This window comes from Elephantulus edwardii, unplaced genomic scaffold (genome assembly GCF_000299155.1).
Source record: "Elephantulus edwardii isolate Elephantulus edwardi_28Jun2011 unplaced genomic scaffold, EleEdw1.0 scaffold00013, whole genome shotgun sequence".
Classification (NCBI taxonomy): domain Eukaryota; kingdom Metazoa; phylum Chordata; class Mammalia; order Macroscelidea; family Macroscelididae; genus Elephantulus; species Elephantulus edwardii.
In genome coordinates, this window is record NW_006399763.1 from 5,348,200 (window position 1) to 5,368,098 (window position 19,899).

At 38.0% G+C, this 19,899-nt stretch overlaps 2 protein-coding genes across 2 annotated transcripts in view; one reads left to right on the top strand and one right to left on the bottom strand.

The window, feature by feature from the left end:
* The window catches only part of QRSL1 (glutaminyl-tRNA synthase (glutamine-hydrolyzing)-like 1), a 43,674-nt gene extending 39,634 nt beyond the window's left edge, over window positions 1–4,040 (bottom strand). The window contains exon 1 of the mRNA XM_006881176.1: window positions 3,916–4,040. Within this exon, the coding sequence (XP_006881238.1) occupies window positions 3,916–3,939 (24 nt within the window). The 5' untranslated portion in view covers window positions 3,940–4,040. The remainder of the gene's footprint in view (window positions 1–3,915) is intronic.
* The window catches only part of RTN4IP1 (reticulon 4 interacting protein 1), a 116,046-nt gene that overhangs the window by 21,419 nt on the left and 74,728 nt on the right, over window positions 1–19,899 (top strand). Inside the window, exons 3-4 of the mRNA XM_006881175.1 lie at window positions 4,532–4,834; window positions 18,803–18,954. Of these exons, the coding sequence (XP_006881237.1) occupies window positions 4,552–4,834; window positions 18,803–18,954 (435 nt within the window). The 5' untranslated portion in view covers window positions 4,532–4,551. The remainder of the gene's footprint in view (window positions 1–4,531; window positions 4,835–18,802; window positions 18,955–19,899) is intronic.

Below are 19,899 nucleotides of genomic sequence, written 5' to 3' on the forward strand. Positions count from 1 at the left end.
GGATTGTAAAACAATGAAAGAATTTTTCTTTTACTCTTACAAGAGGACAGTGTACTGAGGGAGAGGGTTAGGAGGGGAGAAAAGTGCAGCAATGAATGAATGGAAATCCAAAATCTCTGTACATTTTCATTGAAATTAATAATAAATTAAAAAATATTATGCAGCAAACAATAAAAAATTTAAAATATAAAAAAAGTCTTTCTCTCCTTTGCTGACCCTCAAAGAAATGTCCCAAATAGTTTCCAGAAGCAGACTACAACATATTTCTCCCATGGAGCAGCCAGTAGACTCAGATTCCCAATTTTTTGGTTAGAAGCTATGACAACAATTTTTTAATCTCTGTTCTACTGACTATACACTATTTTTCATAATCATGATTCTTCAGGTCTTTGCTTTATTCTTTATGTAGTTTGTAGGGGGGCTTCAGGCCTTTTATTCATAGGGTCGCCGTGAGTCGTGCTTGACTTGAAGGCAATCAACAACAACAATCTACTATTACAATCATGATTAGGAAGGTGGAGGGGAGGTGAAAGAGAGGAAGACTCTCAAACAAGATGAGTTGGCACGGTGACTTAGGGATGGGCTTGAGTGTTTTGGATGTGAGTGTGAGGATGGCATGGGGTAAGACAGTGTTCATATCGAATGCACATAGGGTTGTTGAGTCATACTCAACTTGACAGCAACTAACAACAACAGTAATAAGCATTCTTGCATAGTCTCAAGTTGCTTGGTCCTTAATCTTTCTGTTCTGTCTGTAATCTTTCTACCGGTAGAATTATAACCCTGCCTACAAGGTATCTGCATATAAACAAGTAAATATGGTTAGAATAAAAGAAACTATAGTGCTCAATTTTTTCACTCTAAATTTATTATTCACTATTAATGTCAGTATTTTCTTTCACAGTGTAAATATCAATTATTAACAAGGAACTCATGAGGAGTTGATTTACACAGGAATAAAATGTACTGTATATGAAGAAAACTACAATGAAGAAGCTCAAGATTATCAGTCAAAGCAAAGCCGGGGCTGATGATGGAACTACAATTCTCATATGCAAGTGTAAGTTAAAGTTAATGCTTTAAAAAAAAAAAAGTAATCTGAGAGTGCAAAAGTATGCCCCTGAATATAACTTACCAAAGTTTAGAAACCATATCAAGAATAGCTTTGGTACACTGAGCACTAAGGATCAAAGACCAGAAGGGGTGGTCTCAAGGACATCACACATAAAGAAAAGCACAAGGTCATTTAAAAGACTAGAAAGAAAGAAAAGACCAAAATGGATGTGAGCAGAGCTTCTGAAAACTGATCTTAAGCACAGAGCAGGTAAACTGAACAGAGAAAATGATTAACTCTAAAAGAGGTGAACAGAAGATTTCAAAGGGGACCTCCAGAAGACAAAATTTATTACAGGGAAATGTCCAAGGGCTTAGAGTTGGAAAACCAAGAGGGAAGACCAGGAATATTAACTGAAGATAAAATTCAAGCCTTGAGTTGTAATTATGAAGCATTTTCTAGGGGGGGGGAGGAGGAAAATGCAATAATGGATGAATGAATGGAAATCCAAAGTCTCTGTAAATTTTCACTGAAATTAATAACAAAAAATTTTTTTAAAAATTTCTGTAGCCAAAAGCAGTTCATGATGAAGGAAGCATCAAAAGAATACAGAAGAAATGCTTCGTCAGTATATCAAAAAGAATTGGTTGATGTTCAACCATTTCAAGAAGCCACACATGCTCAACAACTGTTAGTACTTAAGGAGGAAGCACAAGTTGTGAAGACGTTAACAAAAAGCAAGGCTCTAAGAAGTGATGAAATACTGATTAAGATTCTTCAACAGACAGATATAGTGCTGGAAATGCTTACTCATCTATGTCAATACATTTGAAAAACAGTTACCCAGTCCAAATGGCTAGATGAGAAGCATACTTGTGGCCATTTCAAAGAAAGGCAACCAAACAAGAAGTGGAAATTATCTAACAACATCATTAATATCACATTAGCAAAAATTTAGCTGATGATCATTAAAAATACCTGGAATCATACAATGACAGGAATTACTAGAGACTCAGGCTGTATTCAGATGAGGATGTGGAAGGAGGGATATAATTACTGACATCAGATGGGTCTTGGCTGAAAGTATACCATAAATATGTTTATCTCTGTTTCACTGATTATGCCAAGACATTTCACTATGTGGTTCATAACAAATTATCAGTAACACTGAAGGGTAAGAATTTCAGAACACTTAATTGTACTCATGTGTAACATGTACATAGATCAAGAGCCTAAAAAGAACAAGAGTATGATTTAAAATTGCAAAAGATGTGTTGTAATAGTGTATTCTTTCACTTACTTATTCAAACTATACACTGAATAAATAATCCAAGAAATTGGCCTCTATGATGAAGAATGTGGCTTCAGGACTGGAGGAAGAATCATTAACAACTGTACATGCAGACAATACGACTTTGCTTGCCCAAACTGGAAAAGAGTGGAAGTATTTACTGATGTAAAGAAAAGAATACAGCCTTCTCTATGGACCAAGCCATCTTAATCAGGCATATAAAAAACAAATAAGAGAATAATATTGAATATCCCATGGATTACCAAAAAAGCAGATACATCATGCAGAAGTACAGCCAGATGACAAAGCTCTGTCATCTTTGCCTCCAAGACATCATGCTGGGAAGGTGAAGGGTTGGGGGGAAAAAAAGACTCTCAACAAGATGGCCTGTGCCTATATCAGAAATCTGGGAATAGTGCAGAAGAGGGCAAAATTCAGATCTGTTGTTCACAGGGTCGCTAGGAGATGCAGATGACTCAATGGCACCTACAAACAACATTGTTAGCGGCAATGAGTAAGTGACTTAGTACACATGCCTTAGGCATTAGTCCATTAAAGCCCAAATGTTGTCGTTGGGTACTGTCCAGTCACAACTGACCCTCCAGGGGTTTTTCAGAGGCAGTTAATTGCAAGGGAGGAGAATGCTCATCTTTTTCCCACAAACCAGCTGGTGGGTTTTAATACCACACCTTTTGAGTTGGCTGCTCAATTCCCTACCACTAAGTCACCAGAGCTCCCTAGGCAGTTGGAGAACTCAAAAAGATCAAGCTTTATGTTTTTTAAGATGAGAGTTGAGAAGGTAAAGGCGATCCTCTTACATGAGATCTACCTTGGATATTTCAGGTACTTATTTGGATAGAGGAAATTTGGGAGACATTCATAAATACAGCTTACTAAAATTCTCGGAAAGTGTAAACATGGGCTAGAGGGTCACCGGTGTATATTATATGTGCATGTACATATATTTACATACGCACACCTATAAATATGTTCTATATGTGTATTTTTATGTGTATATATGTACTTATCTTGGAAACTGGAGTGGCATCCACTTCCGAAATGGCTTGCCTTCCGAAACTCTATGAACAGTGCTCAGGTCTTTTCGTTCATAGGGTCGCTATGAGTCGTCTACGACTCGACGGCACCTAACAACTTAAGTACTTCTATATATGTGTTTGCTTGGGTTTTGCAAAGTGTCAGTTAACAGAATACCCTTGCAAGAAGTGCATCAGATGAGTGTTGAGGACCAAAGAGAAGCTAAAGTAGATCCGCAAAATTTCCATTCTTTGACAGACCCAACTCTGAAACACCTGGAGCCTGTCTCGTGGCTGAGCCAATGTGTAATGTCAAGAACACTCGTACTCTTCAGCTACGCAGCGTAGAGATCTCTGCTCACGTTCTAAATCCTGAACCAGCACAGGGAATAGAAAGCCAACAACCGAAAGATCCGAGTCCTTCACCCAGTTAGAAGGGAAGTTGGCGGCAAACGGGACCAAAATATGTGGTCTGTCCTACACATGAAATCCAGGCATCTTTCCGCCCAGCCCCTAATAAGGTCAATCCCACTCACTTCTCGAAGGGTCCGGCCCAGCATGATCTTCGCGCTCAGCCTGCCACCACAAGGGCCAGGTGACAAGGAGGAAAAAGAGAGGTCACTGGCCACTGCCGCTATTACATGGGCGCAGCCATGTTGGCTCGTCATTCAACTTCTTAGCACCAAGTACTTGGATTGGTCGAACTGCAGCTCGACCAAATGATCCTTACACACGATTGGTTGGCTCTACAAAGCCGCCCCAGCGGGGGAAGAGCACCGGCAGGCGAGGAGACGCCAAGCTTAAGTTGCTGCGGGAACGCGGTACTACCAGAGACTTTGCAACGGGATCGCGAGCTGTTTGCTTCAACTTGAGGTTCTGCAGGAGAGGACGGAATTCTTGGAGGACTGTACTTCCCCCTTCTCCAAAGTAACAGTTCGACCAGGGTGTGAGAGGAGAGGAAAATAGAATACGAATTGGAACAGTAAATCGAGCATTTCCCATGCAAACAGCCAGATAATTCCATTTGTCTTATTGAATCTCTCCTCTTTTTGAATATTCAATTTAAATGTGACTAATATTTTTTGACGGTATTAAAGAGTGAAAGTTTAATCCAATATAAGTGCATTTAGGTGGAACACTAAATTCCATAAGCAGTATTCCAAACACTGCTTATGATGGAATTTCTGAATAACTCTATACTTAGAAGAAGAACTACATGCATTGCGATGCATTTATGGAGAAGCAAAATGATACAAAAGGCTTCAGTAGTTAGAAAGATTAGTACTACTTCTCCAAAGTTAACTGTTATGCCTGCTTGGGTGATAGATAAATATGGGAAGAATGACGTGCTTCGATTCACTCAGAACATGATGATACCTGTCATAACCTATCCGAATGAAGTCATTATCAAAGTCCACGCTGCAAGTGTAAATCCTATAGATGTTAATATGAGAAGTAAGTTTTCAAAAGACGTTCTTTGTTACTTTATTATTATTGGTTCTTCAGAGATCATAAGGGATACAATTGTACTATATTTTGAAACTTTAGAGTTTTGACAGTACCTCAGAAAAGGTGTTTTTTTTTTAAAACTGTAAGATGCCAGTCTATAGTATAGCTTAGAAGGACCTTTGATAGCATAGTAGATGAGGATTTGTGCTGCCATTCCATAGTTGGAAGTTCAAACCCACTAGCTCTTGTTCTGGAGAAAGATGGGCAGCTTCCTCCTTTAAAGATTTTACAAACGTGGAAGCCCAAGAGAGTTGCTGTGAATTAGCAATGGGTTTTGGTTATTGAGGTTTATCTTTTTTTAAAAAAAAAAAAAAAGTATGATCTTTCCAAAACTGAAGTTTGAATTGTTCCCATTTTTTTTTTCTTTTTAAAAGGATCATTATTGGTGTAATGGGTGAATTGTTATTTGCTAACCAAGACATTATTAAATCCATCCAGTCAGTCATTCCTTGGGAGAAACTCAGTTTCTGTAAAGATTATGTCCTTGGGAACCCCATCCAGCAGTTAGTTCTACTCTATCTTGTAGGGTTGTTTTGAGTCTGAATTCAGTAACAGTTGAGTTTCCTTTTAAAGTGTAGATTGAAACTTAAGAGTTGAGTCTACAGTTAACTTTCTGGCATGCTTTCCTGAAAACTTTATGAAATCCTGAGGTTGTTAAAGGTCATGGAGGTAGGCTTATGTTTTTACATCAGCTCAGAATTTGTACTTTTTGGTAATAATTTCCTTGTCATCCTTGCTTATATTTGCTATTGTTGATCTATGGATAAAGCAACAGAAAAGAACAGACAACCAGATGTTTTCTTCATATTTGTAGTAGTTTCTGCCTACAGTTACTTTCTACTCTGGTGTATGATAAAAGGGAATAATCATCTTCATTTCTGTTGTGGGATGTTGACCAAACAGAGAGAGTATTTTAAAGTATTTAATTATATTTTTAAAGTAACAAAGTGATTATTTGTGAATTGTTTAATTTTGAAAAATAATCACAAAATATTGCTGGTTTTACTATGGGAACCTAGCTATGGCTACTGAAGAAATTTAAAAACAACAACAACATCTCACCTTTTTTTGAGAGTTAACTAGTCTGTTAACATCAGATGTTTTAATTGAGCTGCTGTATGCAATCTAATTTAATCAGTATGTGTCTTGAAGGATTCACATGTTAGACCTGAAGTCTCATCAAAAGTGGTAATTCTGATATATTCAGGATGAAGGAAGTTTCATTTTCAGGTACATTTCCAATTACAAAATTAAAATTAGTAATAGAATGTACTACTGTGTAACATTTATAAAGAATTTGGGGAAAGTTGAGATTTTATGTGTCATTCCTTTAAATTTCAGGAGTGTTGTGGTAGCTTAAGTAGCAATTATCAAACTTTTTAAATCTCTTTACTTCCTTAAAAATTAGTGTGCTTTCAGAAAAAAATTATTGTGCTTTTGTTTATTTGTGTTACAGCTATTACTATTTACTTTGTTAGAAATTAAGGCAAATTGTAATTTTTATTCTTTAAAGACACAGTAAATGCTAACATTATAACATCAAGGCAGGGAAAAAAAGATGAAATCATGTAAAAATAGCCTGAAAAAAATTACATATATGACACACTGAAACATAGTAAGAGTTGAGCATGAAATTTACCTTTTAAAAGCTTATATTGGAAAATAACTATATTCCCAAATAAAAGAATAGTGTGCCATCCACTTCCTAAACAACATGCCTCTGGAAACTCTATGAACTTTGAGAAATGAATGTAGTTATAGAAAGGTCTTTTGTTCATAGGGTTGCTATAAGTTGTGCTCAAGGTCTTTTGTTCATAGGGTCGCTATAAGTTGTGCTCAACTCGACTGCAATCAACAACAACATTGGAAAATAACTATTTTCCAAAATAAAGGAATAGAGGGAGAAGTATCATTGTTTTAACTTTTGCAAGTTTCTTTACTTTCTAAAAGTTTCTTTCTTTTGCAAGTTTCTCACTGTGCAGCTGTATTTTCTTTTCCACTTCTGCATTCAATCTGCTTCCATGTGTTATCTGAAGTATTGTGTTTGCAGAGAAGCTGGTCACACACAGTTAGGTAATTGGAAGAGAAAGATTCTCTTGAAATCCATGAAAATCTCTCAGGGATTTACTGGATTTAGAGAACTGCCAGATTAGGTAAATAGAGTTCCATTTCATGCTGGATAGATCTTTTGATGACTATAATTTTGATTACAGTTATTGTTAATTTAGTTGATTTATCTAAACCAGTCCTGTCCAGTGTCATAACCAACAGCTCATGTGACTGTTAAACAGTTGAAATGTGGCAAGTATGAATACACATATTCAGCCAGTATAAAGTGCACACTGACAGATTACTGGGATCTTAAGGAGGCATGTATGTGTGTGTGCGTGTGTGTCTCTATATTAGGGAGCTCTGGTGGCCTAGTGGCAGGAAGCTGTGCTGCAATCTCAAAGGCATGCAGTTTGAGGTCACCAGCCGCTTCATGGGAGAAAGATGTGCAGGCTCCTCTTGTGCGGTTAACTTCCTCTGAAAACCCACTGGAGAGTCAGCTATGAGTTGGTTCTGACTTGACAGTACACAATAACAATTTTATATGTCTGTGTGTGTGTGTGTGTGTGTGTGTGTGTGTGTGTATTCACTATGAATTGCCTGCGACTCAACAGCACTTAACAACAATAACATCAACATAGAGAGAGATCAGTTGGCCCAGTGGACAGAAAGTGATGCTACCAAGCGAAAGGTGGGTAACTTTTAATCTGCAGCCCTCAGTCCTGTCTCATTGTTATTATTCAAACATTCCTCTACGTCATATAACCTTGGTCTGTCCACTTGCTGAACAGTGGTAATTTGTGGTTGCTGTGAGGCTGAACACTGTGACACTGATGTGTCAAATGTGTTAATGGTTGGTTACCCAATGCAGACAGTGTGGGGTGGAGCTCCCCAATTAAAACAAGCTTGGAAGCAGGAGTGGCATCCACTTCCATAATAGCTTGCCTCCGGAAACCCTATGAACCTGGAGAGAGGATGAAAGACACACTAACATATATATATATATTAATGATATTGTTTGATAATTTGTGCACTCTGTCAGGTCACCTCTTTTGGATATGGGAATAAATAAGGATCTCCTCTCGTCAGTTGGCCAGGTGATTGTCTTCTAGATTTCTTGAAACAGCTTGGTGAGTGTGTCCAGCTCAGCGCCTCTTTGTTGTAATATGTCAATTAGTATGCCATCAATTTCTGGGGCCTTGTTTTTTTCCAGTTTCTTCAGAGCTGCTTAAACTTCCTCTTTCATCACCACAGGCTCTTGATCATACATTGTTTCATGAAATTTTTGTTCATGACTGGAACAGCACACATCAACAGAGAACTGCCAGGTGTGCAGCCTGGGTTTTAAAAGAGGCTGTGGCACTAGAGATATTATAGCCAATGCCAGGTGGAACTTAGCTGAAAGCAGAGAGTACCAGAGGAATGTATGTGTTTCCCTAATTATGCAAAGGCATTTGACTGTGTGGATCACAATAAATTGTGGCTTACTCTGAGAAGAATGGGAATCCCAGAACACTTGATTGTGCTTATGAGAAACCTATACTTGGACAAGGAGGCAGCTGTCAGAACAGAGAAAGTAAATACTGCATGGCTCAAAATCAGGAAAGGTGTACACCAGGGATGTATCCTATCTCTATACCTTTTCAATCTATATGGAAAACAGATCATCCAGAAGGCTGGACTCTGTGAGGAGGAATATGACATCAAGATTAGAGGAAAATTCATCAACAACCTGCATTATGCAGATGACACACCTTGCTTGCCAAAACTTAGGAGGACCTGAGGCATTTGCTGCAGAAGGGCATCAATATAGATTGAAGCTCAACAACAAAAAAACAAAGATGATTCATGTTTATTGCTGCGTTATTCACAAGAACAAAGAGATTGAAACAACCTAAGTGCCTATCAACAAATGAATGGATAGAGAAAATCAAAAGAGCCAAACTCGCTCAGCATTTCTTAAGTTGAAGGAACTGAAGAACAAAATCAAAGCTTGAGTTGCAGTATTAAGGATGCTTTGGGCAGAATAGTAAATGATCCAGGGAGCGTTAAAAGAATATGGAAAGAGTATACAGAGTCATTGTACCAAAAGGAATTGGTGGACACAGAAGAATTTCATGAAATGATGTATAAGCAAGAGCCTGTGGTGATGAAGGAAGTTCAAGCTGTTCTGAAAGAATTGGCAAAAAACAAGGCCCCAAGAATTGATGGCATACCGATTGACATATTTCAACAAACAGATGCTTCCCAAGTTGTGCCAAGAAATCTGGAGGAAAACAACCTGGCCAACAGACTGGAGGAGATCAATATTTGTTTCCATTCCAAAGAAAGGTGATTCAACAGAGTGCAGAAATTATCGGGCAGTATTATTGATATCACCTGCAAGCAAGATTCTGCTGAAGATTATCCAAAAACAACTGGAAGAGCCATCAACAGAGAACTGCTTGAAGTGCAGGCAGGGTTTACAAGAGGCTGTATTACCAGGGTTATTATAGCCAATGTCAGGTGGATCTTGGCTGAAAGCAGAGAGTACCAGAGCAGTATCTATCTGTGTTTCATTGACTATGCAAAAGCATTTTACTGTGTAGATCACAACAAACTGTGGCTAACTCTGAGCATAATGGGAATCCCAGAACACTTGATTGTGCTTGTGTGAAACCTATACTTGGACCAGCAAGCAGTTGTCAGAACAGAGCAAGGAAATAATGCATGGTTCAAAACTGTGAAGGGTGTGTGCCAAGGATGTGTCTTATCTCCATACCTTTTCAATCTCTATGCAGAACAGATTATCTGGGAAGCTGGGCTCTTTGAGGAGAAACGTGGCACCAGGATTGGAGGTAGACTCATCAACAATCTGCGTTATGCAGATGACACTACTTGGCTTGCTGAAACTGAGGAGAACCTGAAGCGCTTGCTGCAGAAGGTCAAAGACTGCAGCCTTCAATATGGATTGAAGCGCAACATCAAGAAAACAAAGATTCTCACCACTAGGCCAATTGGCAGCACCATGATAAAGAGATTGAGATTCTTAACAGCTTCAGTTTGCTTGGCTCTACAATCAACACTCTTGGTACCAACATCCAGGAAATCAAAAGATGAATTGCATTGGGAAAGTCTGCTGTCAGAGACCTCTCCAAAGTACTGAAGAGCAATGACGTCAGTCTGGAGACTAAGGTGCACGTGATCCAGGCTGTAACTACTTGCTATGCATCAGAAAGCTGGACAATGACTAGGGATGATAGAAGGAGAATTGATGTCTTTGAGCCGTGGTGTTAGAGAAGAGTATTGGATATACCATGGACTGCTAGGAGAACAAACAAGTTCATCCTGGTGAGGATGAAGCCAGGCTGCTTCTTGGAGGCAAGGATTCTGAATCTTCGTCTGACATGCTTTGGAATGCTGCAATGTGGGATCAGTTCTTGGAGAGGGACATGATGCTTGGGTAAATTCGGAATCGATGGTATTCTACAACATACATATATATATTGTTATGTACCGTTAAGCTGGAATCTACTCATAGCTCCCTCATCAGTGGGTTTTCAGAGGCCATAAATCACATGATAGAAGATTGCATGTCTTTCTCTCACAAAGCAACAGCTGGGGATTCAAGCTGTGTACCTCTAGGTTGACAGGGTAATTCCTTACCATTAAGCCACAGAGCTCAAGTTAACTGAAAACATTGACAAACAGTAAGCCCCCAGGAAGAAAGGAGATTACAATTCATGTGTTTCAACTAATAGATGCAACGCTGGCCATGCTCACTAATGTATGCCAGGAAGTTTGTAGAGCAGCTGCCTGTCCAACTGACTGGAAGAAATTCATACTTGTTTCCATCCTCAAAAAAGTTAATCCAACAGAATATGGAAATGATTGGACAAGATTGTTAATATCACATGCAGGCAAAATATTACTGGAGATCATTTAAAAATGGCTGGAACATTATATAGACATGGAACTGCCAGAAGTTCAAGCTGTATTTAGAAGAGGCTGTGGCACCTAGCATATCATTACTGATATCCCTGATGTCTGTTGGATCCTGGCTAAAAGCAGAGAGTGCCAGAAGTATGTCTGTGGATCACTAAACTAAAGCTAACATGGAAAAGAAAAGGAATCCCAGAACACTTAATTGTGGTCATACAAAAATCTTTACCTAGAACACAAAGATGTTTTCGGAACGAATCAAGATAACACTGCTTGGTTTAAAATCTGACAAAGTGTGTATCAGGATTGTATCCTTTCTCCATGCCTATTCAGTCTGTATACTGAGCAAATGATTCATGGAATTGGACTCTGTGAAGAGGAATGTGGCATCAGGATGGGAGAACAATTCATCAAGAACCTGTGTTATGCAGATGACACAACCTTGCTTGCTGAACGTGAGGAAGGTTTGAAGTGCTTGCTGCAGAAAATAAGACTACAGACATCAATATGAGTTACATCTCAACATCAAGCAAGAAAAGAAATCACTTACAACTGGGCCAAAAGGGAATATCAGGATAAATGGAGAAGGATTGAAACTGATTTTATCTTATTTGAGCCTTTAGTCAATACTCTTGATATCAGCAGTCAGGAGATAGGAGACATACTGCTTTGAGCAGGGCTGCTGTCAGGGACTTGTCCAAAATAACAGCAAGGTGGTCAATTTTAAGACTAAGGTACACCTAATTCAGGCTACTGTCTGTTCAATTACTTGCCATGCATTTTAGAGCTGGACTCTGAATAAGGATGGCAAAAGAGGAATTGATGCTTTTAAATTACGGTGTTGGAAAAAGTATAGAATATTCATGAACTGCCAAAAGAACAAGCAGGTATGTCTTGGAAAAGGTGCAGCCAGAATTCTCCTTGGAAACATGGATGGCAAAGCTTCATCTCATGCTTTGGACATGTTCTATGCTATTCCTTAGAAAGGGATGTTATGCTTAGAAAGGCGAAAGGTCAGCTAAAGAGAGGAAGAAACACCCTCCCCCACCCACCACCACCAAGATGGAGTGACATACTGTTTTCAGCAGTGGGCTCATGTGTATCTAAGATACTAAGGATGACACAGGATAGGACAGGTTTTAGGTCTGTTGTTCATAGGGTTGTTATTAATCATACTTGCCTTCATGGTCCTTAATAACAACATGCATATATATGATGTCTCATTAAAAATCTGACATTTGTTACTTACATGTTCAAGTGATAGTTTTTAGACATATTAAGTAAATAGTATTAAAGGTAATTTCACTTGTTTCTTTTTACTTTTTTAGTGGTTACTAGAAAATTTATAATTACATTTGTGGCTGGCATTATTTCCTATTGGGAAATGCAAATCTGGACAATGTGATGCTGTCAACTATAATTGCACATTGCTTTGATGAGAAGGTCAGGGGACAGACTTTAACTCTTACAGTGTATGTAGTTAGAAAGCTCTATTAAGAATGATTTTAAATGGCTTATTGTCATTATCTTTTGAAATCTATTCCTGTACTTTTGTTTGTTTTCGAGTAATAATTGCTGCCATTAGTTGGGCGTACTTCAGGATAGATCGTGAAAGAATCTTTCTCACTGTGACTGCAATACCTTACTACTGGATTTTTTGTTTCTGACATAATGGATCATATGATTTTCAAATTCAGAGTGGCCAATGTTAGTCCATTTCAGCAGACTATTGCCTAGAATGTAGATCCGTATGTATTCTATTTTGGTTTTGACAATTTCCAATTTTCCTAGATTAATACTTTGTATATTCCACATTCCAATTGTTAATGGATGTTGGCAGTTGTTTCTCCTAGTTTTTAGTGATTTCCACTTTGGGACTCTACCTCCGGTATTATAACAATGTTCCTCCAAAAACGCCAGAATAGTGCATTGGCTGAAGTTCTAGAAATACCAGCTGGATTCAGAAAAGGCTATAGCACCAGAAATATCATTGCTAATGTTGGATAGATTTTGGCTGAAAGTAGAGAATACCAGAAAGATGTTTATTTGTGTTTTATTGACAATGCAAAGGCATTTGACTGTGTGAATCATAACAAATTATGGCTAACATTGAGAAGAATGGGAGTCCTGGAACACTTATTTGTGCTCAGGAGGAAACTATACCTAGACCAAGAAGCTGTTTTTCATGCACAACAAGGGAACACTGTATGACTTAAAAGCAGGAAAAGTGTGAGTCATGGCTGTATCCTTTTTCCATACTTATTCAGTCTGTATACAGAGCAGATCCTTTGCGAAGCTGGACTTTATAAAGCGGTTTAGAGGAAGATTGGCATCAGAATTGGAAGAAGACTCATCAATAACGTGTTATGCAGATGGCACAACTTTGCTTGCTGAAAGTGAGGATGACTTGAAATGCTTGCGTTAGAAGATCATTTATTACAGCCTTCAATTTGGACTACATCTCAATATTAAGGAAAGAAAAATTCTTACTACTACTCTAATAGGCAATATTATGATAATAGGGAGAAGTTAACAGCTTCATCTTTCTTGTATCTACAATCAACACACTTGGTACCAGTAGTTTAGAAATAAAAAGACTTACTGTATTGGGGAAATCTGTCAAGGACCTCTTCAAGGTGCTGATGAGCAGTGCCATCATTTTAAAGGTGTGTGATTCAAGGCATGGTCTTTTCCTATGAGTCCAAAGATTGGACAATGAATAAGGATTATAGAAGAAGAATCAATACCTTTGGTTTGTGGTGTTGGAGAATGGTACTGAATATCCCAAATAAGCAAATATGCCTTGGGGAATATGCAGCTAATGTGCTCCTTAGAGACAAGCCTGATGAAACTTGGTCTCACATTCTTAGGTCATGTTGTTGGAGGGGCCAGTCCTTGTAAAAGGATATCATGGTCAGTGGAAGAGAGGAAGACCCTTAACAAGATGAATCAACACAGTGTCTGTAGCTGTGGTCTTGAATATATCAGGGATGGTGAGGATTGTACAGGATAGGGCAGATAGAACAAATCCATTGTTCATAGAATCACTATGAGTTGTAGTCAACTCAACAGCTCTTAACAAAACAGCAGCACCAATTGAGCATGTTATTTTCAAGTTCTTTCTTTTACCCTGGGCCTAGAAATAATTTCGTTTTTACCTTCTTTAAGTGGTAGGCATATATCCAGTTATTTGTATTTTTTCATCTCTTTTGACTATAAGTTATTTAAAAATAGATCCTCTGCTTGGGCAAGTGCTATATGTTTCAAATACTTCACGAATATTCTTATCCTTCATTCGTCCTTTTATTTTTGCTTTTTTCATTCTGATTTAATAGTACAAATTTAAATTAGCAATTTTTATTTTGAAGCAATTTTTATATTTTTTTTCTTTGTTTATATTTGTTAACTATTTCTTTGTGCAGAATAAGTGTAGGTTGTCACTAGATTGGCTACATTTGGATTTTTCTTGACTGCTCTTTAATAATACTGTAAAACATTTTGCTTTTATATAGTTTTCTTTAGTCATTTCAGTTAGTTCTTACGATTTGACTAAGTAATGTTATTTGTAAATTATCCCTGTTTTTCTTCCCTGCTGGTGCATTCTTGAGAAATTTGTTATTGCTGTTGCAAAAGATATCTGCAATGGTAGCTTGGGGAAATAAAATAATGAGCAGAAGATTGTAAACTGTAGGAGGCTGTTATGTTCCTTGACAAGAAAGTAAGAGATAGATCTATTTTATTTTGCAAGATGAAGGGCTGGTTCTTTTCTCAAGATAGCCACTGCAGTTGAGCAGTTGACTATAAATAATAAATCATAGAAAAGACAGAAGAAATGGATGATGTTAAAAATAGGTGTAAAAGAATCAGAGCCAACAGCATTATAGCAACAAAGTTTGGTTTCTATTGATGTGTTTAAAGTCTTTGAAAATCTAAATGATGGAATATTTCTTTCAAATTACTTGCCTCAATCTTTTGAGCAAGTCAAACTGGCAACTTCTGTTAATGAATAGAAGGTCATTTCTTTATATCACCTGGCAGACTCTGTTAGGACCAGGTGCATTTGGATTTTGGAATCATTTGAATAATACCAGTGAGTTAGGGCTACTTGGGTCAGGCATTAACATGGCAGAGTGACCAAAACAGCCTTAAGCTGTAAGAAACCTTTCTGTGGGTCTGAATTAGCAGTTAAAACTTGACATGGCAAAATGCATACTTCTGTTGTTTAAATCAGGTAGGGATGTCAGTGCATACTGTTTTATTATTTTTCAGTAATGCGAAATGAATGTGAAACATGACTTGTAAGCATTACAGGTAAGCGTGTGCTCCTAATGGAGAGGGCGCTCAGGTGGCCTAGTAGTAATGCGGCCAGCTCAAATAAAAATAGTTCAAATCCACCAGCTGCTTCTCAAGGGAACAGTAGGCACTCTCCTCCTGTGTGATTCACTACCTCTGAAAACCTACAGGGGGTCAATTATAGGTCCATTCCATCTCAGTGGCAGCAACCTAACTAGAGGGAACTGTGCAGTAGTCTGCAGGAAGTTGTGCTGCTAATCCAAAGAGCATATCTCTCTGGTGGTTTGAATCCACTAGCAACTCCTCAAGGAAAAAAGATTGCACAGTCTTGTCCCCTGAGATTCATAATCTCCAAAACCCCCTTGGAGGGTCAGCTATGCATAGATTCCAAATCAGTAGCAATGTCTGGCTGACTGATTCCGAACTGGGGAGCTCTGCTAGTATAGTCTATAGGAAGTTACTCTGCTAATCCAAAGGCTTGAATCCACCAGCAGCTCCAAGGGAGAAAGATGGGCAGTCTCCTTTGCAATTTACAGCCTTGGAAACCCAATGAATGATCAGCTATTGTTGGTTTTGATTCAAAAGCAGTGAGAGAGAGAATAACTCCTATGTGTAATTTTGGTATAATGCTTACCAGTTTAGATTTTCTGGGATAGTGTCAACTTTCAAATACTTCCTTCTATATGTTTTCATTTCTGCCTTAGAAAAATACCTTCTGTAAGTTGTCAATACCTCTTCCCATACCTTCTTCCTCTCCTCCTATCTCTCCCAGTTAAGGCCAATGCTCCACTTGTGTACTGTATCTCAGCTACTTGGATACTGTTCCAGCCTTCTGTCCTGTGTCATCAGTATGTTCATGTTGTCCTTTTTCTCCTCTTAGGGATGAATTTTATAGATTGAAAAAGAAAAATCTTTATTTCCCATTATCCTAGTAGTTCTCTGCTACCTTTTATAGTAAAACTACTTTAAAAAAATTTAATTTTCTCATGGTCTCCTGTTCTTTCACAAACACATCACTCTACAACATTTGCTCCTTTCAAGGCACCAGTGGCCTCTATGTGGTTGAATTCCAACACCCTCTCCCCACCTTTAAAAAAACCTAATGGGGACATTCGACCATATTTTAAAAAGTGTCTTTTTTATCAGCAACATCTCACCTCTTTGAAGGTCTTCATCACTTAGCTTTCGAGATACCTGTTACTTCTTTGGCCTGATCTTCTCAGACTCCTTTGCTGGTTTTTGCTCATCCTGGAGATCAAATACCCAGAAGTGGGTAGGGAAGAAGGGAGTCTTGCAGATTAGTTTAGCGATTCTGGAGCATTAATTCTGGGACAGTACTTGATACTAGCAAGGTCTTTAGGGTTCCAATCTCAGAGACCTTTCCTTATCAGAAATGTTCTCCTAAATTACAGGAAACTTCAGAAATATTTTGAGGTAAGGAGAGAATACCAATAGTTTTGTGTTTTAGGTAAGTCTTTTTATATGATGAAGCTATGTAGTGAGTTACTGTAGATGGAGTAGTTGATCGATTTGGAAAATTACAATTAGAAAAAGATTTTCAGCTCCTTAAGTGATTGAAAATATTGTTTTAAAATTTTTTTATAATTATTATTATTTTATAATAATTTGATTATTATTAATTTTAATGAAAATTTTGCAGAGACTTTGGATTTCCATTCATTCATTGTTGCACTTTTCTTCCTGCCCACCCCTCCCCCCCCCCAGTTTGCTCTTCTCTTTGAAAAGTAGAAGAAACATTCTTTCATTGTTATACAATCTTTCCCCCCAAGTCCACTCCACTATGCAGCCTTCATTCTGGACTCCTGTCATGATAATAATACGTAATCATATATCCCTTTTAAACAGGATTTAACATATTCTTGAAAAAAAAAAAAGGAGAGAGGAAAAACCAAAAACGATTTAGCTTATCAGAACTTGATTTAGCAGCTTGATATAGCATATCAGAACTTGTATAGCCATGTGGCAATGGCTCTTTTCCACTTAGGAATATGTATGCTAATTTCAAAGATTTTTGTTGAAAAAAAATAAGATAGGGGTCATTGCACATACACTAATATCAGAATCAAATTACTTATATCTATATTTTATTTACTTGCTTATTCAAACAGTTTAGACTTCTTCTTTTTCCCTCTTCACCAGAGATGGTATCCAACATCCAAACATATTAAGAAAATAAGTCAGTGAATAAATTAATAAGGAATCATATTCAAACAAGCATGTAAAACTAAATAAAATCTAATTTTTTATCTAGTTTTTATTTTAAAATCTAACTCTTTTAAAAATTTTAGTTTTATTATTTGTGTGTATGTGTGCCATCAAATCAGATTTGACTGGTACAGGAGGAGATTGTTCTCCTTTTCCAGCAAAGCATCTGGTGGATTTGAACCGCTAACCTCTGGGATTACAGTGCAGCTTCTTGCCACTAGGCCACCAGAGCTCACCAATTTTAAAATCTAATGATTTTTTTAAAGTTTCTTTTATATTGGCTTATTTATGAAGTTTTTTACAAAATAAAAATGATAAAATAGAATTCTTGAAGTTCTGATGGTAGTTTTAAAATTGGAATTCCAAAACCATGTTGAGTAATGGTTAGCTTTGGTGTTAGGGTGGCATTTAATCTGCTTTCTACTCTTGACAACCTCATCCCATGCACAACAACAGAACATAATCCTTCTTGATGCCCATTCTTGCATCATCTCCATGGTAGTAGCTTCAGTGCAACAAATGATTGTAACCTTTTAAAAATTTTTTTTATTTTTATTTATTGTTTTTTATTTCAATGAACATCTACAGAGATTGTTGCACTTTTCTCCCCGCTTCCCCACCCCATTTGCTCCTCTCCTTGAAAAGCGAAAGAAAAACTCCTTCATTGGTACACAATCCCCCACACACCCCCCCAAAACCACCCCCACCCCAAATATAATCTACTCTGCAACCCTCATTCCGTACTCTTAGGATAAACATAATGCCCTAAAATATAATACTTTTAAACTATTCTCTCCGTCATAGACTTCAATGCAATAAACATAATTTATCTGGTTTTTCTCAGTCTTACCCCCACCCCGATGTCTATATGGTGCCACTGTTGTAGAATGAGGTAACTCTTTCTTTGAGGGATGAAATCCCAAAGGCACTCAGTTTGAGGCCACTGTTTGCTCTGCAAGAGAAGGATAGGCAATCTCCCCAGCAATTAACTGCCTCTGAAACTCCCCCAGCGGGTCAGCTATGGGTCACTTGCAACTCAAAGGTACACTGCAAAAACTACAACATTTTCTGATGGGAAAAGCACTCCTGTTTTTATGTTTTCTTGTTTGGTAACCTATTACAAAATTGATTACTATATCCAATCTTGAGGCCCTAGAATTATAGCCACACTTACGTTCTTGTTTTTATATACCACTGAGTCGAAACTGACTCATATCTGATCCTCCAGTGGGTTTTCAGAGACAGTAAATTGCATGAGAGGAGATTGGCCCAACTTTCTCCCTGAAGGCAACTGATGGATTTGAACCCTGTGCTTTCTGGTTGTCAGTGCAACTCCTTAGCTCTAAGCTGTCAGAACTCCCTATAATCCTACAGGTAATTTTGAACTTCCTACTTATGAGGAAATAAATCAATTGTGTTTTATAGGTGGTTATGGAGCTACAGCTTTAAATATGAAACGTGATCCCTTACATATTACAACCAAGGGAGATGAATTTCCTCTGACTCTGGGCCGGGATGTCTCTGGTGTGGTGATGGAGTGTGGCCTTGATGTGAAATACTTCAAGCCTGGAGATGAGGTGAGCTGTAAAGTGCTCTGGTTCCTTTCTAAACGTGATGATTGTGTTCTGCTTCCTCTGGGAGAATACAGCATACTCTGAAACTTTTCTTTCTTTCCTGCCAGTGTACTGAGGTTTGGTTGGAACCCTCATTTTCTTGATTTTGCTTGTATGGTTTTCATATACAATTTCAAAACTGCTTTATTCTATTTGAGTTTTAAACTATGGTGCTTAGTCATTACAAGACTTTAAAATGGATAATATTGAGGATTTTTATTGTTGCTTTCCTTGGAAGAGGCTTTAAATTACCATTTCTATGTAATAGATTAGGTGGTTTTGAAATAACTGAAGTTTAGTATAATTGTGTGTCTCATGTCACCTTTGTACCAGGAAATTGTAATTAGCTCATAATCATAATTGAGCCCATTGTGAGAAGAACTCTGGTGGCCTAGTGGTAAAAGACTGCACTGCAATCCCAAAGGCACACAATTCAAATCCACCAGCTGCGCCGCAGGAGATGAATGGGCAGTCTCCTCCTGTGCATTTTTTTGCCTCTGAGAATTTGTTGGAGAGTCAGCCATTGGTCAGTTCTAACTTGAAGGTACACAACAACAATATAACGATAGTTAACACTGTTCCAGGAGCCCTGGTGGCACAGTGACTAAGTACTCAGCTGCTGAGCAAGAGTTAGGTGGTTCGATCAAAAGAAAGATGTAGCAATCTGCTTCCATAAAGATTTAGAACTTTGAAAACCTTTTAAGGCCATGTGAGATCATTGTACACTGGTATTTATTCAATGGCCATATCTTTAATTTGGTTTTAGTAACTGCAGATGACACAACCCTGCTCGCTGAAACTGAGGAGGACCTTATGCACTTACTGCAGAGGGTCAAGGACTGCAGCCTTCAGTATGGACTGAGGCTCAATGTCAAGAAGACAAAGATTCTCACCACTGGACCAATCGGT